The sequence below is a fragment of the Cylas formicarius genome, unplaced genomic scaffold (assembly GCF_029955315.1).
Source record: "Cylas formicarius isolate icCylForm1 unplaced genomic scaffold, icCylForm1.1 PGA_scaffold_8__14_contigs__length_24414737, whole genome shotgun sequence".
In the NCBI taxonomy this organism is placed as follows: domain Eukaryota; kingdom Metazoa; phylum Arthropoda; class Insecta; order Coleoptera; family Brentidae; genus Cylas; species Cylas formicarius.
Genome location: NW_026844361.1, coordinates 8984418 through 9011872, shown reverse-complemented (window position 1 = coordinate 9011872; position 27455 = coordinate 8984418). Strand labels below are relative to the sequence as shown.

Here is a 27455-nt window from a genome sequence, read left to right as displayed (position 1 = left end):
TTGAATTGATGAACTGAGGTTTTTTAAGGTAAATAATAGTAACTTATTATGTTAAATAGCTCATCATACGATGAACGTGTCAGTTAATTTGAAATAAAATGCTATTTTGAAATCAAAATAGAAGTTTAAGACTCTAGTTTTGAGTGTCGCATCAGATATGGTATTATCTTGTATTGAAGTGGACGGAATATGGAAAAGGTACCCGAAGAGACTGTTAGGGATTATTCTTGTGATAATTATTTAGGGGGAAATTTAGAAATAACCTTTAACGGCTACTAAGAGTATGGAATTGATTTAATAATATTGTCAAAATGTTGTGGTCTGTTGATTTAATGCTAATTTACGTGCCTTTAAAAAAGCTATTAGGGATAGAATTTGTATACTACTTCAGACATTACTTTTACTTTGTGTATTTATTGCCTGTGTTATTTGCCCTTAGGATTAATTTTTATATTAGCGTTCTATTTTATGTTAGACTTTTTTTGAGTATTTCTACCGAATTTTTTAGATATTTTTTTTTCTAATTCACGTTGCTCTCTAATTGCTTTAGGAGGTCTGTTGAGTAACTTTTCTCGTATAAATAAATAAAATCCACCATAACACCAAATTATAGTCACCCTAAATATACACTTTCACTTACACAGACTGAAGAGTATTAAAATTTCACAAAATTGTACAACTCTTCAACAAATTATTGACAAAATCAAAGGTGTGGTGTTGGACACCCTAATTGATATAGATGCATATATTGTAGAAAAGTCTCTTAAGGTCATAGTTAGTTAGTGCAAATTAAAGAAGTATTTGCGCATTGTTTGTTTTAGTTTTTTCTGCGGTTATTGCTACTTATGTTTAAAAACTTGTAATCATTATTATTGCAAGGAGGTTCCGTGCGACCGGGTTGGCAACCCTGTGTGAACAATCGAGATAAAAAGGCTTTCGTTGGGTTATGCAAACGTTGCTCGCGCTAAAAGTGTCCAGGAAATCGTTACACGTGGAACAAAACAGTGGTCGATTCCCGGAAAAATACCTCCGGAAAAGTTTTATATCGAAAACATCCGTTCGAGGACGCGTCGCGCATCAAAAGGACGGCAGACGCCCACAATGTTCAAATAAATAAATTTCGTGTCCGTCGGTATCCCCCACTACGGATTTGGACTATTTTCCTGGTGAAGAGAAGTAAATTTTTTACTTTTTTTTGCCTTTGCAATCGTAACAATCAGATAATTAATCGTTTGAAGCAGGTGAAGATTTGGGTTTTAGGTTATTGCGTGTAATTTTATACTTTTAAGTATTTGATCCTTCCCACCACCGGGCATCAACGCAATATATGCTTCGCCATTTTCTGATTCTCCTGTGCACTCATCGTCGTCCGAAAAGCCCGTGAAGGTTTTCAGGTTTGTCCTGCTCATGCCTAACAGGTTATCAGTTCTGTGTTTCCTCGTTGTACACTCTGTTAATGCCTTTGAATGGACTAATCTTTCCAGCTTCCTAGCTTCATCTAGCCAATGTTGGATGTGGTCCTTTCGGTGACGTTTCTGTCTCCTTCCGCGCCAAGTTTGCCTTATTGTTTCCCTCAAGGTCATAGTCTCCAGGTATCCCTGTTAAGGTTACCTTGTTTTAGCTCCCTAACATGGATTTTAAAAAATTGGTTAGCCTTTATCCGAAAAATTTTAATTTTAAAGGACAACGAATATCAAATTAGATTTTGAAAAAGTCTTTGATAGCGTAACAATAAAGAATTCCTTACCAAATTGATTGAGGGATAGACTACTACCTAATCTCAAACATAAATATCATAGCAGAAACAACTATTAAACTAATGCAAGATACAGACAATAAATCGGGGAATTAGATAGGGGATGCGATAAGGTGATAACAATGTATAGGAACAGATAAAAGAGATGAAATACAAAGAATTATTTAACAAGCTGGTTATCGAGTGATCAAAAATACCAAGCAACCAACAAGAAGAACTAATAATTACAGTAGCAGAAACATAGGACAAACCAAAAAATTAAATAAATACAAATAAACAGAAGGATAAGATTGGCTTGGGCATCATTTGGAGAACTTTCTTATGTTCTCAAAAATTAGAAATAGCGCCAATACTTAAAAACGATAGTATTCAATCATCCCTGTCCTGTCAAACCTGGACACTTTCGACGGAAAATATGGAAAAAACATCTGGAAATAGCAGACAAAAAAAAAGGACGATTGGATCCGTAACAAGTAGCAAAACTCAAATGGATATTCGCTGGACATAGCCTGAGACAAAAAGATGACATACTGGATACCGTGGGATTAATTACAAACAGAAAAGAGGAAGACCACAGATGCGATGGTTGGATGACATAAAGAAACATGCTGGAAAAAGATCGCCCACGGTAGACGCATGACGCATATATCCAGAGGAGGATGTTTAGGGGTGACTAGATAAATAGATCGAGCCTGTGTGATGCATTCAGGTATCGTAATGGTGCGGCCCGAACACAATTCCAATTTCTTAAATATTCTAAATAATCTGATACAAGTTCGAGGCACCTGTCAAACGGCCTGCGTTGTCGCGGACGACTGCCGAGCGGGTGAAAAAAATCAACAGATGCGAACCGGAGGAGCTTTCGCGTACAAAGCGCATGAGCTTTGTCGGTAAGCGCGTGAAAACTCTAATAAGGACCCGGTGGATCGGGAAAGCGGTTCAGTCCGTTCCCGGAAAACCAGCTAGTTGCGCGAGCGCGGAAATTCGGACGCGAAGTTACCACGAACGATATTACGTGCCTCGAAAGTTGACTGTTTCGGTGACGTTAAATAAATATAACAACCCCCACGTCCAGGGTACGGATAACGTTTCACATCAGAGTAAGAGTTACAGCCTAATTAAATTTACGCGAGTCGCATTAAACGACCATGGGGTAATTAAATACCGTTAGTTGACGGTCGTAAATCAAAGTTATTAATAGAAAAGCGACGGAGATATCCCCTCGGGGGGTGAAATCACGCGAGTCGGTTTAGTGGCGATTAAAAAAAATTACGAGAGTTTACCTTAATTAATATGATACGGCGGTAAGTAATGCGATTTTACGTGAGCGTTCGGTCGATAAGACCGCGCGGGCCGCGTGACTACGTCTCAGCAAACTTTTTTCCCTTTGAAGCTACGCAAAACCGGCAATTTTCTTGGGACAATTTGGTTAAGGAGCGTATCGAGGAGCAGACCAAGCCCAGACGTCCTCTTTTCGACTTTTTCTACCCGGTTTTGAGGCAAACTTTAGACTTTAAGACCGAGTAGTATATCGCAGATTAGTAAGAAGGAATTCCTTCGGAATTCCGTAAAATTCTGCCAAAAATTACAAGAAATTTCACAAGAAATGCGAAGAGTTTGAAGAAATTATAAGAATTAAGGTTACTCTCTCCTCTGCGGTTTACTGCTATTTTAAAACTGAATCGATTGTTTAATCAATTTGTTAAAACAAATTCAATATTTACACAGTAATAATAACCAGATACAAACTTTTTTTTGTAGAAATTTGAGAAATATTTGTATTGTTAAAGTTAAGAAAGGAGCATTTTATAAATTAAAGCTTCTTTGACATTATAGACCATTTCAAAAGGTGTAGAATAATAATATTAACAAATATTGTTATTTATTTGCTAACACTGAAAATGTTGTGCAAATGGCGTCCCTGCTAGGTTACTCGTAAAAAAGAAAATATATTTTATTTTAACATAATAAATGTAGTCGTTATGTAGGTACATAGTTTCAGATACTATTATTTTTTATTAAACATACAAAAAATACATTATACGGAATATAAATTATGACAAGTCGCAATATTCTTTGCCATCTGAGAAGTTATCGTCTCCTCTTGATCTTATAATTAAGGGTGGACGGTGCGATCGAAGACCACACGTTGTCTCCTCTTCTTCGCGTAAAGCGTTCTGAAACTCGACCGTTTTATCGCTATCCAAACTTTTGAAAAATTGGAAAACGTACATTTAAATATCGCGATTGGTCAAAAAACTTCGCCTATTTTTGTTTTGTTTAAAAAAAATTATATATTACAACGTTCTAGTTCAGAAAGGAGCATTTTATCCAATAAGTCACATTTTTTTCTTTTTCTGGTGTTATCCAAAATATCTTAGTAAACTGCAATAATGGTAAATGGCTACTATAGTCTAGTTCAGAAAGGTGTAAAATATTAAAACTACACTTATTGCTTCGCATTGATTTCATGGAAAAATTCTTTCTTTTTACTGGCTGCACCGAGTCCGAGTGAATGTATGGGTTTTATCGTTCACCATAACTAAAAATGAAATAATTTAGTTTTATCGAAATAAAAATTTCTCATTAGTGTTAAGCACTTTTTTTTAGTCCAATTTATTCCAAGAAATAATTCTATATTAACAGAAGAAAAATTTGGGATTATATGTATAGAATTAGGTACCCTTATTTTTTTTAAATAAATATTGTACAAAAACGACATTATACAGAAATTTAATTATAAAAAATATCACAGTATTCATCGTCATCTGAGGAACTGTCCCCAGTTAACGTTATAATTAACTCCATGACTTGATCAAACAGTAGCTTAAGGTTTTTCATTTCCTTTCATGTGGGCCCGTATAAGTTCTATAACATTTGATTCCCAATGGTATGGCGGTGTGCGCATCTTAGTTACTTTTTCTGTTATCGGCTTTACGTCGCATTGCACAAAACGATATTTGTGTTAATTTACTATATAAAATAGATTTGGTTAGTTTGGATGTTTGTGTAAATTTGATATAGGTAATAGTTACTTCTTAGTAGTAGTAAACCCGTAGATAATTTCTTGTTACTTTCGAAAAATCTCGATAGCGGTAGGTCCTACGGGACTGCCATTGGTAAAAAAATGGTCAGCGTCGAAAAAAAAATATTTTTTTGACTATCCGTTCTCCGTTCTTTGTTTAACAGTTCACGGAGTTTTCGTCGTGGAAAACGAATTTGATTTTTTAAAAAACTTTATTCAAGCGAGATGACAAAAAAGCTAGCGACGTGGTTCGCACCGTGGTTTTATACAGACAAATTGCTGACGCTTTGAGAAACAAGTAATATAATATGTATGGGAACCTTTACTCAGCAGTTTACAGTATTAAAGCGTTTATAACTCCTCCGCCCTTAGATAAAAGCACGGGTACAACAAGTGCTTTTAAATAACAATATTTTCTTTTTGTTTATTAATTTTAGATTTAAATGGAAAATATTTATATAATAAATAAATCAAGATTAATATAAGTATTACGTATAACAAAATTGTCCAAACACTAGTTCTCGTAGAATATATACGTGATGACATCTTTCCAAGGTTTTCTTTTGCTTCATCCATTTGGATTTGCAGCTCCTTTATTTCCTTTAGGTTAATCGTGTCCAATGTGAGTTCTGGTGGATCGAAGATTATTTTCTGTTTATGTAGTAGTGAGAGATTCACTTCCGGTAGACGAGTGTCATCAAATCTCAATCGATTAGGGGTATAGGTTCTTAGTTCAGTTTTTCCAATTTGTACTTTGCAAATTGGGGAGGATTCGATAAGGTGGGATCCAAATAATGGAACAGTATTAATGTCGTCATTACATTGTACTGTTGCTATTATCTTCTTAGGTGTCACAATAATCCATTTTCCATTTTGGATTTTAAAAATTTTTATTTCTTGAAGTTGGATTTTAATTGGTTTACAGTTTGTTATATTAGTCTTGTGAGTTATTATTTCCACTGAACAAGGCGGGTGTTCCTTCATATAGGTAATATGTATATTTTTACACATGAACTCATTTTTTAATAGTTTTACGCATTCAGAGTCCATAAATGAGTACATATTTCCACTCAATGCAAGATATGGTTTGACCGGTATATTAACGTAATATTGCAGTTCTTGTTCACTATTAACTGGTAGCGGATACAACTGGTAATATTGATAAATTTCTGATTCTAGTAGCGGTAGTTCCAAAATAAATGTTATTATTAGTCCTCTAGAGTAGCTTTTTATTTCTATAATTTTTTCAAAATTTAATATATTTTCGATAGATAACTCGAACGGCAGTTGATTTTCTTTTAATTCTTTTTTTATGTTTTTAATTTCTTCGAATAGATCAGACGGATCAATTATCGAATTATGTAAAGTGTTTAATTTGGCAAAACTAATTGCGGTTTCAATTTTCTCAAAAATATTATATATTAAATTATACATAAAGGTAATTTGATTCATTACTACATGTATTTGGAAATACTCATAGTCATTCGTTTGTTCAATGGTTATCTTTTTAATTACTTGATCAATTTGTAATATTTTAGATTTAAGGATAAGTTGGTTATGAGAAATATTTGATATCGAATTTTTAAATGAGTTGATTGTTTTTTCTAACAGTTTTATTTGATTAATTGAATTGATTCTTAAATTATTTTGGTTTTCTTGCAGTTGTTTGATTTCTACATCGTATTTTTCCGCATCAGATTGGTCTAAGTTTCCAGTAATACATTTAATAATAGAACCGATTGGGTTTAATAAGCCTCTTTTACTTCTTATAGATAATGGATTGAGTTGACTAATTTGATTTTCAATGCGTTTTTCTAATGTTACAAGAGGGATGACTGAATTAGAATATTCGTGAAAATAATTAGTATTATTTTTAATCTGACTAATTAATATTTTTACTTGATTATAGATTACATAGAATTCAGCAACAGCTGGGTTTAAATCAAAAATTTGTATAAAGGAAAAATGGTTGGAGGTTATTTTTGCGGTACCTAGTTTATAAGGAAGGATTCCTGGATAGTTGTTCAGGTTGTGGATTTTTACTTCGTTTGCTCCGATGTTTGTGAGCCATCTGGAACAATGTTCATTATTTTAGTCTCGTTAACGTGAGTTATTTCTTTTTTATTTGTTTTTGGGTTTTCTATTTCAATTTTATTGTTATCTAAAATTTTTGTTAATATGAATGGTCCAGAAAATTTTTTGTTTAATTTACTTTTTCGACTTTCGGTGCGCTTATACACTGTTGCGCCAATTTTTAGTTCTACTGGAGTTTTGTTTTTGTTAATTTTATCGATCGTTTTTTGTTTTTTTAAAAGGGAATCATTATGTACCTTTTCGTAAAGAAGCTTAGTATTTGTTTGATGGTTATTTACGTATTCACAATATATTTGAGAAGGAATTAGGTTCATAGGGTCACGTGTATCAGTGTGTCCTAGTGTTAATTCAAAAGGCGTAAAATTAGTATTTGAGTGTATAGTACTGTTATATGCAATGATCGCATAGGGCATAAGTGAAATAATATCGGAATTTTTATCTATTTCTTTCAATAGGCGTAAGTGTTCGATGAGGGTTGAGTGAAAACGTTCGATAGGTGAATTAGATTCGTGGTGACTCGGCGTTGTGAAATGGATTTTAATTTTATGTATTTTTAATAAAGAGTCTAGGACGTCATTTTTAAATTCTGTTCCGTTGTCAGAAACAATTTGTTTTGGTATTCCATAGAATGAAAAGAAATGTACTAATTGTTGACATGCTGAAATCGCAGTTCCAAAATAGGGCAATGCCTGTCCAAACTTAGAGAATTTGTCAATTATAGTTAAGAATTTTTGTCCGCCGGCAATAAAGGTATCGACGTGTATAATTTCAAATGGTTTAGAGGGTGTTTCAGTTAACATTAAAGGTTGATCTGGTGGTTTTCGTTGATATTTTGCTCGCTGGCAAATTTCACATTCGTTAATATATTTTGTAACATCTGACTTTAAGGATTTCCAGTAATAATTATTTTTTAAGAATTTACAAGTTTCTTCTATGCCTCTGTGATTAGTTTTACCTTCATGTTTATATTTAATTAATATATTTCGTTCTTCCGGTTCAACATTATTTATTAATTTTGTGCATTCGATTAGTTTATAATTTTGAAAATGTTGGGCGATTACTTTTTGTACAATTGGTCTTAGTTGTTGAGATAAAAAGTGAATATACGTCTTTTTGTTATTTAAATGTTCTTTGAAGAATTTTGTTAAACTAATTTCTTCTTCTGGAATTGTTGCATGTAATATATTATGACCGTCGAAGTTTTTAAAGTTACATTTAACATAAGTAGAATACGGAGATTTCTGAAGTATTATCTGATTTGGTTTGTTGTTAATAATTTCATTTAATATAGGTATTCCTTGTAAAGATTCGTCAGTATTTGTACTATGAATTGTATTTTCAAAAGCCGGTCTTAAAAGTTTGTTTTCGAGAATGATTATTTTTGGGCTCTTAGGACGTTTATTTTCTATTTCTTCGAGTGTTTTCGAAATTTCATTTGAGTCTAATTTATTCGGATCAAAATCGTTGTCTAGAAATTTGTTAATATCAAGATCAATATCTCCAGGATTATTGTAAATAGAGTCGGTTTCTAAAGCATTTAATTTTATTCGTGACAAGGCGTCCGCATTTGTGTTTTGTTTACCATTTTTATAAAGAATTTCATAATCAAATTCTTCTAGTTTAAGTCTCCATCTCATAAGTTTTGAATTTGGTTCTTTTAGGTTAAATAACCAGACTAATGGTCTGTGGTCTGTAAAAATTTGGAATTTTCTACCGAAAAGATACGGTCTAAAATATTTACAGGCCCATACTATGGCAAGTAATTCTTTTTCCGTTGTAGAGTAGTTTTGCTCGGTGTCATTAAGTGTGCGAGACGCGTATGCGACTGGGTTATCGTTTGGTGGTGTGCCTTGTGATAATACGGCACCTAACGCGTAATTTGATGCGTCTGTAGTTAACACGAATTGTTTTGAAAAATCTGGATATTTTAATATTGGGGCATTTATTAGTAATTGTTTTAAATGGTTGAAAGCTGTAATAAATTCGGGGCTGTGTTCTACTTTAGATTTTTTCTTTAGACATAAGGTCATTGGTTTTGTGATTTTAGCAAAATCTTTAATGAATCTTCTGTAGTATCCTGCCAATCCTAGAAATGACTTAATTTCTTTTTGTGTTTGGGGGAGAGGAAAATTTTTTACTACTTTTATCTTGTCAGGATTTGGACTAACGCCTTCTTTAGTGATTTTATGACCTAAATACGCTACTTCTTTATGTAGAAATTCTGATTTATCTAATTGAATTTTAAAGTTTGCCTCCCTTAGTCTCTGAAAAATTTTTCTTAATCGATCAATGTGTTCCTGTAGGGATGTGGAAAAAATTATAATATCATCTAAATATACTAAACAGATTTCGTTTTGGAAGCCTCTTAGCACATTATTCATAACACGTTGGAACGTCGAGGGTGAGTTTTTCAATCCGAAAGGCATGCGTTTAAATTCGAAAAGTCCAGTACCAGTAGAAAAGGCTGTCTTTGGGATGTCATCGGGATGCATTTCTATCTGATGAAAACCGTTAGCTAGATCCAGAGTTGAAAAATACTGAGCTTTACCGAGTTTATCAAGAATATCTGAGATATTAGGCAAGGGAAATTTATCATCAATTGTTTTTTCATTAAGTTTCCGGTAATCTATGACAACGCGCCATTTACGTTTATTTGATGCATCTAATTTTTTTGGTACGATCCATATAGGACTACTCCAAGGGGAATGTGAGGGTTGGATTATATTATTTTTTAGCATTTCGTCTATTTGTCTATTTACTTCGGCTTTATGTATTTCAGGATAACGGTAATTTTTTGTGTAAACGGGGGTTTCGTCAGTTAGATTAATTTTGTGTTTAATTTGATTCGTGAAAGATAATGGCACTTTATCACAATAAAATATGTCTCGATATTCGTAACATAACTTCCTAATTACTTTATATTCTTCTTTATTACAGTGATTCAGTCTTAAATTTTTTAGATTTTCTTTTTGCAGATTGTCGAAATTACTTATTGAATGTTCGATTAAATTTTCATTGTTATCTTCTATTTTTGTTATAAAATTAGTTTCACATTCATTTATTAATTCTATTTCTAGAGGTTTAATAAATTGTATACTAACAGGATTTTCAGATGTGTTAGTAATGGTTGTTAACGCGAATGAATCGACAATTTTTACTAAAGCTTCGGGCATTTCAGCATTTACAAATTTTTCATATTTTAAGATTCCTATACCATTTTGTTCTGTCACGGGTATTTTAACTTTATGTGTTGTTCTTGGTTGAATAATAATTTCATCGAATGTAAATTTGGATTCGTCAAAATTTTTATTTATTTTTGGATCCGCTGGGGTGTTTTTAATATTATGTTGGTAATACAGTGGAATTATTACATTCGGTGTTTCCAGTGTAGACTCGCTAATATTTATTTTTGATTTTATTTGTTTCAAAAGATCTACTCCTATAAGTCCATCAAATTTTGGGGAAAAGTTAAAAAGATAGAATTTATGTTGTTGATCAGGACAATTAAAAGAAGGAAATAATGGTATTGTCATTACTTCATTATGAACGGATGTTGCATGAGCTGACATTACTGAAAAATTTTCAATATTTATAAAGTCTGGGTAATATTTGTAAGCTAACTGTGGATTTATAAAACTTTTCGCGCTACCTGTATCTAATAGAAATTGAGCATCAAGTTCAGGAAAATAAACTATTGGTAAATCAGAATGATTATAATTATTAACATATATTGAAGTGTAGTTTTGGGGAAAATTTTGCGTTAAGTTTGGTTGCTTGTATTCGGAGTTTCCTGAAAATTTCCGTCCTGTTCATTATAACAGTAGTTATTTTCGTCTAATTGATATATTTGATCGGAAAATTCTTGTGTATCATAATTTGTGTCGTAGGTGTATTGTTCTTCAAGGATGGGATATTCGTGATAATAAAAATCATAAGGATTTTCACTTTCAAAATTTGATATTTCGTTGTTTGAATTAGCTTGGGGGGTTGTGGATTGATTGTCAATCTCTTTTGCTAGATAGTAATTTTTATTTGGTTGAATTTGATTTATACGGGTATTGCCTGATGAAGTATCCATAGGTTCCGGTTTGTCAAATTTTGGGGTTGGATTTTGGTTATATTGATTAAACATCGGTCTTGTAATTGAATGCATAGGTCTTTGCATAAATGGGTAAGGTCTTGGATTAAATTGATGTCTTTGGATCATCGGGTTAATTCTTTGAATATTCGGGAAGTTTTGTCTTTGATTATTTTGGAAATTTGGTCTTGGAATATTCTGAAAATAAGGTCTTGTTTGGAAATTATTTTGAAATCTCGGGAGGTTAAAATTATTAAAACTTGGTCGAATTGTTGGCGGTTGAAATGGGCTAGTAAAATTTTGTGAAGCTAATGGGTAATTAATTGGGTATTGACCTAATAGAGTTTTTGGCTTATTTTGCATTGCAACAGGTGTAGTTTTGGTTGAAATATCAACACGATTTTTATAAGCGATAAAATTTTCTTCTTCTAACGAGAACGACATGGCTTCTTCGAGAGATTTTGGATTTCTTAAACGTACAACTAACTGCATATGGTAATTAAGACCGTTTATAAATGTTTTTAAAATTAGATCTTCAAATTGGATAATTTTTAGAGTTTTTATATTGATATCTTCGCATGTAGAGTTAATTTTTGAAAATAAAATACTGCGGGCATCTTGCAAGCGTAAACCAAAATTATGCGCACTTTCGCTACTATTGGGTTTCATTGAAATTATATCCTGTAAAAGACAATCAACTGATCTTTGATCGGAGAACGTTGCCAGAAGGGCTGTTTTAATTTTTAACCAACTATCGAGTTCAGAACGAGAAGCTATTAAATCAGCTGCTCTACCAATTAATTTACTAATTATTGTATCTATTAAACAAACATTTATTGATGCATTTGGGTTATTTACATTTTGATGATTAGTTAGAAAATTTTCGCAGATTCTAATAAAACGATTTATTTGTTTAGGATTGCCGTCGAAATGAGGGATGTTATCCGCTTGGTACCTAACTAATTGAAGATTCACCGTATCCGGCATTGTGTTTAAATTAATGTCAGAATCGGAATCGGAATCAGATGATGTATTAAAATTATCGACAGAAGCTACTCTAGGTTTTAACTCTAACGTTTCAAAACGAGAAATTAATCTTTCCAGTTTGAATCAGAAAAATATTTACAAAAGAAAAACTTACATTAACAGTGAGAGAACGACGATTTTCATTCCTGGTTGTTTCGTTTCTTAATCTAGTTTTCCAATAGGATGAGCGATGCTTGTCTCTTCCCTGGGGAAATTCGGACGATTTTTGTTCCTTATTTCGCACCAATAGGGTTGTGGACGATGCTTGTTCCTTCCCCTGGCCAATTGAGCACTTTGCACCCACTTGAACAGTTTTTTGTGTTGTTCGGATTTCGCGAATAAACTCTTGAGAGAGACCAAACAGTGTCGATTTTGGAATGCTTGTTTCACGGAAATCCTACCGACTGCGCCAGTTTTCGTCGTGGAAAACGAATTTGATTTTTTAAAAAACTTTATTCAAGCGAGATGACAAAAAAGCTAGCGACGTGGTTCGCACCGTGGTTTTATACAGACAAATTGCTGACGCTTTGAGAAACAAGTAATATAATATGTATGGGAACCTTTACTCAGCAGTTTACAGTATTAAAGCGTTTATAACTACGGGGTACATAAGATATATAAAAATGGCTGCGGTCAAGCTTCGGCGTCCTTTTTTTTTCGATTTTCGACTGTTTTTTGAACTTTGTTATGAAACACGATAAGTATCCGAAATTTGAAGCTAACGACTTCAAATTTGCCAAGCAAATAGCGTTTGATCTAGCAAAAATCCCGTTTGCAAGGGTCTAAGAAAAAAATCATTTCTGCGAAACCGTTAACGCAACCAAAAAATTTCTAGAACGAAAAGGCGCAGAAGGTTTCACTCCATAAACTTTTAATCCTGATAATTTTTCAAGAATGTATTAAAAAAAAACTGAAAAATGGGTCCCCCTATCATTGAAAATCGGCTTTACCTAAAAGACTGTGTTTCAGATGTTAGTTTTTTTTACATGACGATATTGCCCTTATAGGCAGCTAAAACTTTTGAATTTAAGGTTTTCACCTATTGTACAAGGTGTTCCCGATATTCCGGGTTATATAAGAAATGTGTCCTACATTTGGAGATGTCATCTTCAAATTTAACAGAGAAGTAAAATTCTGTCTCCACATTTAAACAGTCGAAATTGGGTCCAAACAAATATCACCACGTATTTTTGTTTTAAATTTGAATTTTTTTTGGTTATTTCAAGTTTTTCTCCATAACGGTTCACCCCATCGGCAAAATTTTGAAACGGTGAAACGGAGGAGATCCGTGGCTATAACTTTTTTCAATTATAGACAGGGTGTTTTAGTTGTATACAAAAATCTAAAAGACCTTGAAAATTGTTCTTCTCATGAGTAAATTATTAACCGTAAATCAAAATTCGTAAAAAAATATGACTAATCGGTTCAAACAGTGTTATAGGTCGCATCAAGGGCTACAATTCTGTATTCACGATTTTCTGCTACCACATACGCTGCTCGAAATATTTGAAAAAATCACTAATCCGCGGGCTCGGTCTAGACTCGATGACGTCATTGATTATTATGGCGAACTGCATAGTTTCAGAGAAAATAATTTATAATAATAATAAATAAATAATAAACCCATTTACTCTGTTGGAAAAAAAACATTCTTGAACGAGGAAACGTGGGAGATCCAGGTCTATAACCTCTATTTCCGGCAATTGTCCAATTAGGTACAGGGTGTGTCGATTATGGGTGAAAAATCAAAAAGACGTTGAAAATTGCCGTTGTCGTGTTCAAGTTATTAGCCATAAATGAAAAACTATAAAAAATGGGATAATTTGTTTTAAGCAGTATCGCAAACTGTATCGAGAGAGTTTCAGGTGTCGTTTATCATAGAGGGTGCGCGAGATACTTGGAGAAATACGAGAGAAATCGTTATTACTTGTACAATTTTTTATATTTACCTACGTTTGTTGTGACTTTGAAATTGGGCGATACGTGAAAAACGCTTTATACAGGGTGTATGCGTAATAAAATCGCATCGATTTTGCGAAAGTTATATTGTGGTCTGCAGGAGCACGATAGAAAAACAGTTGTTCGCAGCTGTACGCGTATGAAGTTGCCCCGCACAGCGACAATTTTTCGAAAACAATGTTGTTTTTCCGAAATGAAGTTGGAGTCTTCTGTATGCGTCATGAATGATAGCTTTCGTTATCAATAACGACTACGCAATCAGGCGGAACATATTTCTAGTAGTAATCTCCCGTATGATACAACTGAAAGCTTAGCAAACCTTTTAACAATCCCTCTTCGCCTCCAATGTGGACGATTATTAGTCTCTTCCCTTTTCCCGAAGGCACCTTAATGGCAGTTGACAGGCCTTCCACGAGAGCTTGGCGAGCACTAGTTTTATATATATATATATATATATATATATATATATATATATATATATATATATATATATATATATATATATATATATATATATATATATATATATATATATATATATATATATATGATGACGCTATATTCCGGGATATCATCCTCGGTTCGCTCGTTAAACTCCGACTGGAAGACGGATGATATCCCGGAATATAGTGTCATCACATTTTTCCATCCGTAGTCAGGGTATTATATATTTAAACATCACTATTTTAATGTTGCTGGTGTCCGCTCCGAATAACTCTGGAAATGATTAAAATCATAGAGGTATTAAATATAAAGCAAAGGTACCACGGATCAAGAAAAATGTAATTAACCGCCGATTAGCACCGTCTTTCACTGATGATATAAAAAAAATTGAAAAGGGGTTTCTGAAATGATGATGATGTGATGATAGTGATTATTAATTAGTAATGATTTTCGGCAAAACACTTAAGCACGTACCTGAGTAGTAGTAGTGCCTAAAAATTATCCCAACATACTTTAATAAAAATCCCTAAAATTGCCACACACGCAATTTAAATACGAATTATAGTGCGTTTCTTGGTTGACTTTTTTACGTGTAGCAGATTAGGCTTATTACCCTTCAATACTGATGCCGAATGGTGTCGTCATATTTACCCTTAAATTTAAGTTTAGACCTAACAACTATTTCTGAATTAAAAAAATTTCTGATCGAAAACGAAACTCACATTTCTTCCAAAAAAACCTCTTCGCAGTCTCTTGTCTTAGAAGAACGGATTGTTTTTCTGTCGTGCTCCTGTATAAAGCGACTTTCATGACTTGCCGAACTTCGAAGTCATGGCAATAATAGCGATTTCAAATGAAATATTTTCAAATATCTCGTGCACCCTGTATGATAGACGAAACTTGAAACTCTCTTTCGACACAATTTTCGATACTGTTTAAACGAAATTATCTCACTTTTCATAGCTTCTCTTTGTTTTTTTTTACAAATCACCGACACGCCCTGTACATAATAAAGAAATGCCGCAAGTAAAAGTTTCCCGGTATATGAATTTTTTCAATAGGATAAATAGTTTTCGAGAAAATACCTCTATTCTGAAACCCTGCAGTATACCGTAATACTAAATGACATCATCGCGTCTAGATTGAGTGAGTGATATTGCGATTCTCTGATGGATTTTTTCAAGTATCTCGAACAGCGTACGTGAAAGATGAAAGTCATCAATACAAAAATTGTAGCCCCTTTAATATTGTTTGAACGGATAAGCTATTTTTGGTACGATTTTTGTTTTACGGTTAATAATTTACTCTCTAAAAGAACAATTTTCAGGGTCTTTTAGATTTTTGTCTATAAACACCTTGTATGTAATCGAAAAAATGCGTGAAACAAAAGTTATAGCGCCGGATCTCCCACGTATTATGGTTGTAAAATTTTTCCAATCGGATGAATGGTTTGGAGGAAAAGATGTTTTCCAGGAAGCCAAATTAACTAGAAAAAAATAAAAATTAAAAGAAAATACCTTGCGTTATTTTATTGCTTCCAATTTATAGAGTCTAAATGCGGGTCCGGACTTCTACTTTTCTGCCAAGTCTAAAGTCCAATTTTAGGACACATTTCTTATATAACGCGGAATATCGTGAACACCCTGTACAAAACTTAAAAACCTTAAATACAAAAGTTTTAGCTGTCTATACGAGCTATAGTGTGATGTAATAGAAACTGACATCTAAAACACGGATTTTAAATTATTTCCAATTTTCAGTAATAGGGGGACCCATTTTTCAGTTTTTTTGGTATTTTTTGTAGACCCTTGCACACGTGATTTTTAATTTTTTTAAAATACTTTCCGAACCCCCAGCTCCGCAATTTTCAAAAAACCGTCGAAAATCGCGAGAAAGACGGATGCCGGCGTCGAATCGAGGCCATTTCTTAAAAGCTTATGTATCTTGTGGAAGGTTAAAAAGGAGGCGAATTTCAATTTTGGAGCTCCAATGGTTCGCAAGTTATTCAGGAAAAACCAATAGACGAGAACGGAGAACGGAGAACGGACAAACACAATTTGTTTTTTGCGCTGAACATTTCTGTACCGAGTAACCGAGACATAAAATTTTTATACGAGCGTAGATACTTTCGAAAAATTCGATTTTTTGCAAGTAACAATGAAATAAAATGTGTCACAAAAATACCGGATTTTTTTATTGATATGGACTGGGAAAATGATACTAATATCAAATTTTTTTAACAATTTTTTAGTCGATTGAGTCAATAGTTTGAAAAATATGTGTTCGCCTGATAAAAAATACGATTTCTCCAGATGTAGGCCTTGCAGACGGTATGTATTTAAGTCCATAGTTATATACAGAAGTTAGTAATGTAATATGGTCAGTCACTAAGAAATATTCAGCAGGTTCGGGCGGCATTCCCTGCGCGGAGTTAAGGCATGTGATCGAAACTATATTACAATTATTCTCATTAATTATTCCTTTTTTTGTGGATCCTTTCTCAGCATTCCAAAAAATGCGTTAATCACACCACTCTATAAAAAAACGGTGCAACAATTATTTTAAATTACTGAGCTGTAGCACGCCTATCTGTTTTCCACTGCAATCACGACTTTAAAATGCATATTCATTGCAAGTTAGAACAAAGGTAGCAAACAGCGTGCGTTTTGTTCGATCTACAAAGAGCATTTGACTTGGTCGATGTTGATAGTTTAGTGGACAAGCTTTGTTAATAAGGCATTAGAGGTAACGCCTTAAATTGGTCTTTTCTTAGGAGTCGTACGCAGTTGGTCAAATTGCGAGATACCTTAGGATTTGAATACATCTCTGACTCTAGATCAGTGGATTGTTTATAGTGCTTATAAATGATGTGTTTTCTTATTTCCCCCATACTTATTTTTCCCTTTTTGCGGATGATGCAGTTTCCATCCTTTCCGCACCATCGTCTGCGCAACTTAACATTGCAACCAAGACAAATGTTGAGCAAATGAAACATTATACAGAAATTAATAAATTGATACTAAATGAATGTAAAACTCAGATGATCGCCTTTTCAATACGGGATTTAAATGAGGGTTTATTAGTACGCTTCAATGAAAGCACAATTCAACAAAAAAGTGTTGTAAAATTCCTCGGAGTTTATGAAGACTCGAGACTCTCCTGGTTCGAACAGATGGATCACATTCTTAAAAAACTTTCTGTTTATTGCTTTCTCATGTGGAGGCTCCAATATCAGGTTTCTTTTGTCTTGGTAAAAATGTATTATTTTCTTATGTCCATTCCTGTTTTAACTACGCCTTGATTTGTTGGGGAGGTTCCCGACGTGCGGAGCAAGTCTTTACGATGCAGAAACGCATTTTACGGACTTTACTGTTTAAGCAGTGGAATTCTTCATATCGAGACCTATTTCCACAACACACTTGACACTTTCTAGTATGTACATACTCGATTATGCCACTTATGTAAAAAGCAACTCTAATCTTTATATGCTCTCAAGAAACTTAGATATTCAGATCTCAGATATTCAGTGCAATTTAAGACCGAATGCTAACATACAAATACCTAAATACCGACTGCCTCTTACATGAAATAGTCCTTTTGTTCTGACGATAAAAATTTATAATAATTGCCCATCGAACCCAAGGAAATAGCTAGCCAAACAAAATTCAAATGCAAGAATTTTTTTTCTTGTGATACCTTTTAATAAGTATTCGTTGTTTGTTATTGTCTATATATTTGTTATTTATCTAACATTACTGATTATTATTATTATTAATCAATAACATAATTTTATATTATTTATATTTGTAATATATGGAAATCAAGCTATCTTTACACAAATAATATGAATGTTATATGTTAAAGTTTGATGAATGTTATAGTAAACTTCTACATTTAGATACGTGGTCCGATAATAAAGATAAAAATGTAAGAATTATATAAATTTTACCTTTATATACCCACAAAACGATACTCTTGCAGAACATATTCAAATGACATTTGTTTTTGGTTCGTTACTTTCCTCCATCCCGTTTTCAAAATTTTTTTAACCCACGTTCTAAACATAACATATAGTTACCGTAACACCATTAACGTGTCCACAGTACTAAAATGCTAAAATAAAAATACCTCCCTGTACTGTAGTATACCTCCCTGTAGAGCGGCTTTTTATTGGTTTATTGTTGGATTTATTGAGGGTAAAAGGCCTTATGGTTATGATAGGGTCACCAAGTCATGACCATTTATTGCGTGCTCTGCTATAACACAACTAGATCTATTTTTGGTACTGAAAAATTTTCAAGAACATAAAACGAGTTCCTTACGAAAATGTCAAACCAGAAATTTGAACGAGCACATCTTTCGTTTCTCCCACCTTTCTTTCAGCGATGGTTGTCCATTGTGAAAGAGTTGGACGTCTAATTGTACGCCGAATAGTTTTATAACCAATGAATTCGCAAAACAATCAACACATTTACCATTTAAAAAATGTGTCTATTTAAATTGTTTTGAAAAAAGACAAGATGGGAAAATTACAGCTACCGTGTTGTAGGAAGTGCCTACATTATTTTCCTAAGCCCAAAGGGGAAAACATTTATTTGCAAATTTTTACAGCCTGCTCGTAACTGGGAGCGGCCTCTTCATCTTTTGTTTCCGCCACCACGCACTCGGTAGCTGGTTTTTCATTCAAACGGTTTTCGTCTGGCGGTTTGGCCATCGTCACCGCTTCGGTGTATTCCGGAGGAGGATCTTTAGCGCCGACAGGAGTCGAATCTCGGGAATTCTCCGATAACAGTTCTGAAAGCGACCAGTTCGACATGTGCATCATAGAACTTCGCCTCTACCAACGATTTCGATAGTTCCTTATAAGGTTTTCCAACACCCTGTCCACTCCGGCGGCACGACCCGTGGGATCGGCCCTTCCAGAAGCAACGGCCACCCTGTTGTTATTCCTGATGATTTGTCGAGCCTTTTCTATCTTCTTGCAGTACCAGCAGATCAAATAGACCGTCACAAAGGCGAACAAAACGCACAACCTATAACCGGCGGTCTATAAAACGACTCGAGAGATGTAGAAGCCTTACCAAAAGGCCCAGCAGTGCTTACCAAAAAGTCCAAGACTGGAGATAGCGAGCTGGACCCATCGGGCAACAGCCATTTCCTCGACGGCAACAGATCTCACGCTCGAAACACACGTACCGGTATGTCGTGGAGTTGGGATGTTTGTACACGCAGTATCTCAACTCCGCAGGCTGCAATTCAAAAATGGTTGTAGTTTTCTTCTAGGTATTCGAAAACGTCGCTTACCAATTTTAACGTCATTTCCGGGGATTTGACGTTGACAACCGGTCCAATCTCTTTCATTTTGTTGCCGGGTTCCCTATAATAGAGTTATTTCACGGACTTAGAAGCTTTTGTTCTAAAATTTCTCCTAAAAAGATGGTCCAAAATTACCAATTTGAGTCTGTTGATGGGGCTGCACGAATTGATGTGATATATCCTGACTTTACAAAATCATTTGACTTTATTTGGTAGCGCGTTCGATGTTAGTTTCTTTTTATATGATGACGACAGATTCGCTCCACTGCACTCTGCTCGTGCCAAATAAACTCGTTACTCAAATGCCGTTTACCATACTTGTTGCATAATATACTATTAAGAAGATTCTGTTTTCTTTTCATTCTAAAGAGTAACTTGCAACTTAATATACCTAAATAATATCCTATATATCTTTTTCGGATATTGTCTATAGGGATTATATTTTCATTATGGTCTGTCTGTTCATAGATATAAGAAAGTGACCAATTGCTTTGAATGGGATTATCCAAGGGTGGTCATTAACATACAATGCAACAAGATTATTACCTAAAGTTTCGGAATTTAAATTCAGGTAAAATTGTGGTCCGTAATAGAAAATAATTTTATACCTACCTGTGTTTAATATTCTTTGGTTTGGTATAGTACTTGGTTTAAGTTTATTAGTAATCATTTTTATTTCGTGTGTAATACAGCGTGTGCGAATTATGCAAAATATGTGCGGGTCTAGTGTATCTCAGGAGATGCGCCTGCCGAAATGTAGAAAACACTAAGACTAAGGAAGTTATAAACAATGTTTACTTGACTCTCACTTGGTGCCAGCAAGCAAGCATCTTTAGAAGAAACGGAAACATTGACGAAAATTCCAACATCAACTGTATGGAAAATTGTGAATAACCCCATTTCAGCGAGGAAAAAAAGAAGCGATGTTGACATTTTCCTGAGTGTAGATGAAAGTCATCAAGATCTAATACGACGTAAAATTTACCAGTTATATGAGGAACAAAGCGTGCTTATATTAGATATCTTAATTAGGAGGCTTGAAAAAAATGAAACCGGTGTTAAATGTGGCAGAACTACCTTATGGAAGTGTACTCAACACTTGGGTTTTAGATTTAAAAAAATTGACAAAAGGCAAGTTATGGTTAGTTTTTTTTTAATGGAATCTTTTAGAACCCAGAAATAACGACTGGAATATCTAGAAAATATTAGGATTTACAGAAAACAACAAAGGCCAATTATTTACTTGGATGAAACCTGGTTCGACACTTATGATGCCCCGGAAAAGGGTTGGGTTGACTCAACTGATAATTGTAAAAGAGGTAAAGAGGTATTTTGCATACTGGCTCTAAAGATGGTTGGATTCCAAACGGACTTTCTCTGTCTCCGATGATAGCGATAGTGATACTGATATATTACGTGAATAATTTTAAGTAATTTAAGTAGTTAATAATTTGTAATTTTATTTTAGATTTAAACAGAAATACACACATAAATAAAAAAATATTGTTTAGTATCTTTCCTAACAAAACTCCAAATAATTAATTTCTAAGCGGCCATATTTCATTCTTACAGCTTGTACGGGTCTTTCCTTAATTCGTATCAGTTACTTTATTACATCTATGAACAGACTTTACACTAGTTACTCTGTTCAATATATTTCATTGCACACATTTTTTCTGCCTACACCGCGCATTACTATTTCAAAAATTACTCCCATTTACTCAATGTATTTATATTTCATCTCTTTTAAACCAGTAAAGAAATTATTGTCGAAAAGTATAATTCCCGAAAAATTGAATATATATATATATATATATATATATATATATATATATATATATATATATATATATATATATATATATATATATATATATATATATATATCGTTTTTACAAACAAAGCAAAAGAAAACTGACCGGTAAATTAAACTAGCTAATTTTCGTACATTGCAGGGGGTGCATAATGACACAGCGATATCAAGACTTCATTTTGAACCTTAAGCAACTTATTTTCGACGTTATTCTATGGCTAAATATTTTCTTAAGTGTGAGATAGGTGAGAGACATTTTCATTACTTTAACTTTTGTCAGGCTGCACCTAGCGGTTGGGTTTGTAACTTGTCAGGTTGATTTAGTATCACAAATAAATAAATGTTCATAACCACCCGTATTACGGAGTAACAGATGACGTAATGCTGTTCCGCTTTGGACGTTTCGGGAAGCAAACTGAATTAAATGTTTATTGTTATTTATATTGTAGAAAACGGGGCGCGGACGATGAGTAATGGTCCCCCACCCCCCGGATAAATATGTCACCATTAAACTTGTTGACACGTTCGGGAATTTATTCAGGGATTACGCAATTTGTCGCTACGGCTGCTGGATTTATAGCGCCCGTATTGCGCGAGCCGGATTGTTGTTATTTTTGTATTATGTATATTAAAGCCGGACCGGGGGAAGCGGGGCCGTCGGGTCACGGGCGTGGGGGGGAGGGCGACGGCCGACATGCAGTTTTTCCGAATGCGATTTTGTTACGTATGAAAATGGAAAATTTATGTGCAATTTAGTTAGTACGGGCCATCGGACGCAAATGCGTCCCCATATTGAATTACCGCCGCCGTTTGCGATTAAAAATACGCGGCCGGAACAAATGGGACCAGCGAACCTCCGTAATTTTCCTTTGTTTTCCTATGGTGCCCCTGAGGATTGCAATAGAACTCGAATTACGTTCCGTTTTTGAGACCTCCCCGTATAAAGGGGGTTTTGAATAAGCCACATAAAATTTAATCCTATTTAACTCAAAATCCCTTTCACGCGAGTTTCTTCTGAACATCTTGGGTTACCCTGGAAAGAGAGAAACATGTTATTTTTTTATGCCAGAAGCGATGACGCGATTGTATTATTATCCTATTCTATCTGCGGTACGTCCCTGTGCTAATGACCAGGGCGCTGCACAACAATTTTTTAATCCATTTTGCTCTCACATTTTTAACTCCCTTCTGTAGAAAAGTCCTGTACTTTCGAGAAAGTGCAGTGCTAAGAAAAGAGAATTGGAGTTTACTCCTCTTTCACACACCCTGCATGTGCGCCTCCATTATACGGAGTAGTTGATGATGTTGCTTTACTCTTCTCTTAGAGTGATATGGTGTTTAATAGCATGTCTCTCGTAGAAAGAAAATTTCTCTTGAGAGAGGTAGAGATTTTATATTGCGATCAATTTTTATTTTTCACGAACACGGAAAGGATCGATGTAGTACGTTGATTTGACGAGGAACTTATTGTTCTTTTTTCGCCATTTACACTCAGTTCTTTCGACTTTTGACTGCTTTTGCGTATACGTACAACGATTTCCTTCTGCAAACTAAAAATACACATGTCAATTGGCACAAAGTTCATCGGCGTCTATACCCAGCTTCATGGAGACGTTTCCTTTTAGTTTTTACACGGCACTGTAAATAAAAGGGTAATATAATACGAAAAGTTCGACTATGTAGCATGTTAGATACCAGTTAGTTGTTAACTACAACGTTCTAACGTATATATTAAAATCAATTTTTAAAGTTAGTATACGTTAATCACCATCATCATCAAGTATGTCCCAAATCGTGGGTCATTACCTAAAATAAATATAGTTGAAGTTATTTAATTGTCAACCCATTTCGTTGTTATTGGCTGTGATCAATTGACGACTGTAATTAATAAGTACGCATCTCCGTCACTAAAAAAATGACCCGTTCTCCCTTATCAACCGATCTGCCATATTGAAAAAATTCATAATGATCAGTCAGTGCGATAAATTACAAAAAATATATAAATGTTCGAGCGATTCATATACTAACCTAAATGACTTGGTCAATACCGTCGAAACTTTGTATTTGTGTGGATTCTACGTAATAGTTTATTATGCAACAAGTGCGGTAAACGGCATTTGACTGACGAGTGAGATAAAGAATTTTTCTACTTCCGTCTGTAAAATACTCAATTACATGCCGATCTAGCGTGCGGGAAGCGTCACTTTACCAGGTCAGTTTTGTTTCCCGCGAATCCGAGCGACTTCGGATATTTCCGGGATTTTACCGCACGGCTTTGGGAGCAATCCTATGTTTTCCGAGATTTTACTGCACGGCTTGAATTTTTTACGTTTGTAAATTCTAACCGTCATGTCAGTAAATGTATTCGTGTTGTCTGTAAAAAGTAACCGAAAAAGTAACGGTCGTAGAAAAATATAGTATGCAACTGGTGAGTCAAATGCCTTTTACCGCTCCGCATAATATACTATTACCAAATGTGATGCATATTATACTTTTTCTACGAACGTCACGAAAAAATCACAATTTAACAAACTAAAAATAATAACAGATTATCGGGTTACTAAATTTCGTATCATTGAAACACAATATTTATTAGTTTATATTTTTTTATTATTGGATATGTCATACAAACAACGGAATAAATACAATTTTAAAACGTTATGTTGTTTATTTAACTTTTACAATTGATCTTTAAATAGTTTATTTAAAGAAAAAGACTGAAATTTGAAGAAAAATCGCCCAAGGATAGAGCTTTTAAGAGGATTAAATTTTTAAGATTCGTATAAGCAAGAAAATATAGGTCCTAACCTTCAATTTTGTTATTTTTTTTGTACTGATGGATATCTGAAAGTCGTACAATTGATCTCAGCTAGATATTAATATTAATTAAGTTTTTTTTTAAAGAAACTTCGACAGGCTGCTGTAATATTTTTTATAAAACTTTTTATTGAGTCGAACTAGCTAACGTTTCGCCAATCATTCTGTTGGCTTCTTCAGAGCTTCACTGAAACTGGCTCGTATTTCACTCTGTACCTGCTTTTATATTGTATGAGGGGACGGAGCTAAATGAAGGGCATCAACACCGTCATCACCAATGATTGACTCCCATGTTGGTGACAGGTAGAGACTTAAGTCGCGGTTAAGATTGTTAGGTTGCTTATAAATTTCTATAGACTCTCGGATTTTTCGTTGGTACAAGAATTTTAGTTTTATCGAATAAAATTTTATGTCCGGTTTTGTAATTGATTTCGGCAACTGCTGATGAGTTTATTTGTTTTAGTCTTAAGACTCCCTCTCTAAGGAAACCATCAAAGTTTTCTCAACTACCAAACACTGATAATTGTATCATCGTATCAACTTTCGGAAACGGAAAAATTAGTTCTTTCAAAAGGTTCCAACTTTGTCGTTACCCCACGTATTATCCCAAAATAGGAAACCATTTCAAATGTCGAAACTGTGCTAAATAGACTACCATCTCAAACAGCTAATGAAATTCGATTTGAAACCGCAAAAATCCTTCAAAAAATCAAAACCCCTTAATCTAATATTGCAAAGCTTGAACGCATTGCAATTGCATTAAAATCTCTACAATCTAATCCCGACATCTTTATCTTAAAGTAGATAAAGGAAATGTTACAGTGGTCATGAACACAAATGAACATCAGCAAAAAGATTCAAGATATTCTCACAGACGGATCATATCGTCAACTTGAAAAAGATCCTACGTCATCTATGGAACGCAACCTTAAATCTATCATTAGGCTTCTTCTCTATCCGACTCTGTGGAAAAATCTGTCACCCCTCAAGACTCTACAATTCCTCGTCTCTACGGACCCCCAAAGATCCACAAACCAGGATTTTCCCTTCGACCTATTATCAGCAACATTGGTTCTCCAACATATTCTCTAGAAAAATATCTAACTTCCTTATTAAAACCCTTTACTGCAAAAACTGATAGTTTCGTACTTAATTCCTTTCACTTCATTGAACAAATAAAAAGCATTACATTCCTAGTATATTTTTTTAGACATTTAAACTCTATACACCCTAACCTACGTTTTACCATTGAAAAAGAAACTAACAACCTCCTATTCTTTGATATTCTTATCAATAGAAAATCAGACCTAACATTGGGTCATTATGTATACAGAAAACCTCCGCACACAGACCGTAAAAAAATCCGTAAAACTATCAGCCCGAATCATTGAACCCAGAATTAAAACACCTAACACCTGCTCTTCTCTCTAATAATTTCCACAAAATATTAAGCGTTCCATCACAAAATGCACTTCACCACAACCTTCCAATAGCAATTAAATCGAAAACAATCCCACACTTGCCACTGTGGTCCTTCCTTAGATACAAAACGTCACTGACCACATATCGAAAGTTATTAAAAAATATAACGTCAAAACCAGATTTACCACTTGTCCAAAAATCTCTCAACATCTTCGATCTGTCAAAGACAAAATTCCATTTGAGATGCGAGGAGTTTGCAGCATTCCATGCATATGCAGCAAAGAATACATTTGAGAGACCGGACGAATAATATCAACTGTAAGACAAATAAACTCATCAGCAGTTGCCGAACACAATCACGAAACCGGACATAAAATTTTATTCGATAAAACTAAAATCCTTGCACGTAATCAATTCTTCTACCAACGAAAAATCCGAGAGTCTATAGAAATCTATAAGTAACTTAACAATCTTAACCGCGACTCAGGTTTTATTAAGGAAGCTAGATATTTTGCTAGAGAATATGTTAGAGAACCAATGGTGCTGACAATAGGTCGAAGGGATAATCCTGGTATCGGAAAAAGTATTAATTAAGATATTAATATTATTACTATATTAACATAAAAACTGTGTAAACACTAAAGTTCGTGTGAACGGTACGTAAAATTTTTGTGAGAAACTTAAATTTTAAATGTCAATTTACTTACCGACTAGTCCACTAAATTTTTTGATTGTAGCTTATAACACGTAGTAATTAATTTGTCTGATATATTGCCTAACATTTTTCTGTGTATTAGTTTTTGGGTACATTTTTGCAAATTGACACGAATATATGCACTGACATGAACGTCAGAATTGACAAACGTCAAAATTCAAACCGTGCGGTAAAACTCCGAAAACATCCGATTGCTCCCAAACCCGTGCGGTAAAATCCCGGAAATGTCCGAAGAGGGTCAGATCCGTGGGAAACGAAACTGACGTGGTAAAGTGACGCTTCCCGCAGGCTAAATCTTGTGTAATTAGGCATTTTACTTGCGGGAGTAGAAAAACAATATAGAAAAGCTAGTCTCTGAGAAGTTTAGGTTCAGGATAATTTTTGCATTGACGTAATTTGCAATTATTTATTTCATTTATTTCCATATTGTAATCACTGGAAACAAGTTTACCATTATTGTCAGAGCTTGTAGAGCAACTCGTTTAGAATAAAATACTGCCGGAAACCGCCACAACACAACATCGCTATTAAATCTGCAAAAACATTTATCCTGCGATACGTCTGATCGGCGGCGTGTTTTTATTTATTTTTAATATTCGGAAAAACGGGCACTGTCAATATTGCTTTTGTGCGCGATGAAAAATTCACATAGTTAAATGCACCTCCCGCCCCCTACGAAAACAAAATTTATTTTTGTTAATTTAATATGGGGACGCGAGTTTCACATTGTCAGTGCGAGTATGCAGTTCTGTTGGAAATGTAGGTTTCACTTTGCAATTTTGCCCGCTTCATTGGGTCACAAAAAAATCTCTACCAATTTGCTGCCCGGTCTAGTACGTACAAAATGTTTGACAAATAGTGACCGATCGGTATATATTAATTATAATTTTTAATTAATTATTATATTCTATTATTAATTATATAATAATTATTATTATATGTAATCTTAATATTAACATGTCGATCTCGCGAAATAAGCGGAGTACATTT

At 34.2% G+C, this 27455-nt stretch overlaps 2 protein-coding genes across 4 annotated transcripts in view; one reads left to right on the top strand and one right to left on the bottom strand.

Moving 5' to 3' along the window:
- The first annotated feature begins 2698 nt into the window (after positions 1–2698).
- LOC132706666 (lachesin-like) overlaps positions 2699–27455 on the top strand; it is a 358621-nt gene continuing 333864 nt past the window's right edge. For 2 of the 3 annotated variants that reach the window (XM_060678142.1, XM_060678140.1), the window contains exon 1: positions 2705–2856. The gene's annotated coding sequence lies outside the window, so the exon portion shown is untranslated. Of the gene's footprint in view, positions 2857–27455 lie in introns of all 3 variants that reach the window. The other variant, XM_060678141.1, reaches the window with a different exon arrangement.
- On the bottom strand, positions 18880–19889 carry LOC132706698 (uncharacterized). Its single transcript, XM_060678175.1, has 5 exons — positions 19834–19889; positions 19687–19759; positions 19486–19631; positions 19228–19415; positions 18880–19176 (listed from the first exon to the last, which is right to left on the bottom strand). Exons 2-5 carry the CDS (start codon positions 19741–19743, stop codon positions 18974–18976), a joined length of 594 nt encoding a protein of 197 aa, XP_060534158.1. The 5' UTR covers positions 19744–19759; positions 19834–19889; the 3' UTR covers positions 18880–18973.

What these genes read in the sequence shown, in the direction of transcription:
- LOC132706698 (XM_060678175.1), bottom strand. Translation starts at nt 19,743, where the DNA reads ATGAAAGAGATTGGACCGGTTGTCAACGTCAAATCCCCGGAAATGACG. An exon ending in CTCCAGTCTTGGACTTTTTG is followed by an intron (nt 19,416 to 19,485) that starts GTAAGCACTGCT and finishes CGCCGGTTATAG; the next exon opens with GTTGTGCGTTTTGTTCGCCT. An exon ending in TATAAGGAACTATCGAAATC is followed by an intron (nt 19,177 to 19,227) that starts GTTGGTAGAGGC and finishes GGTCGCTTTCAG; the next exon opens with AACTGTTATCGGAGAATTCC.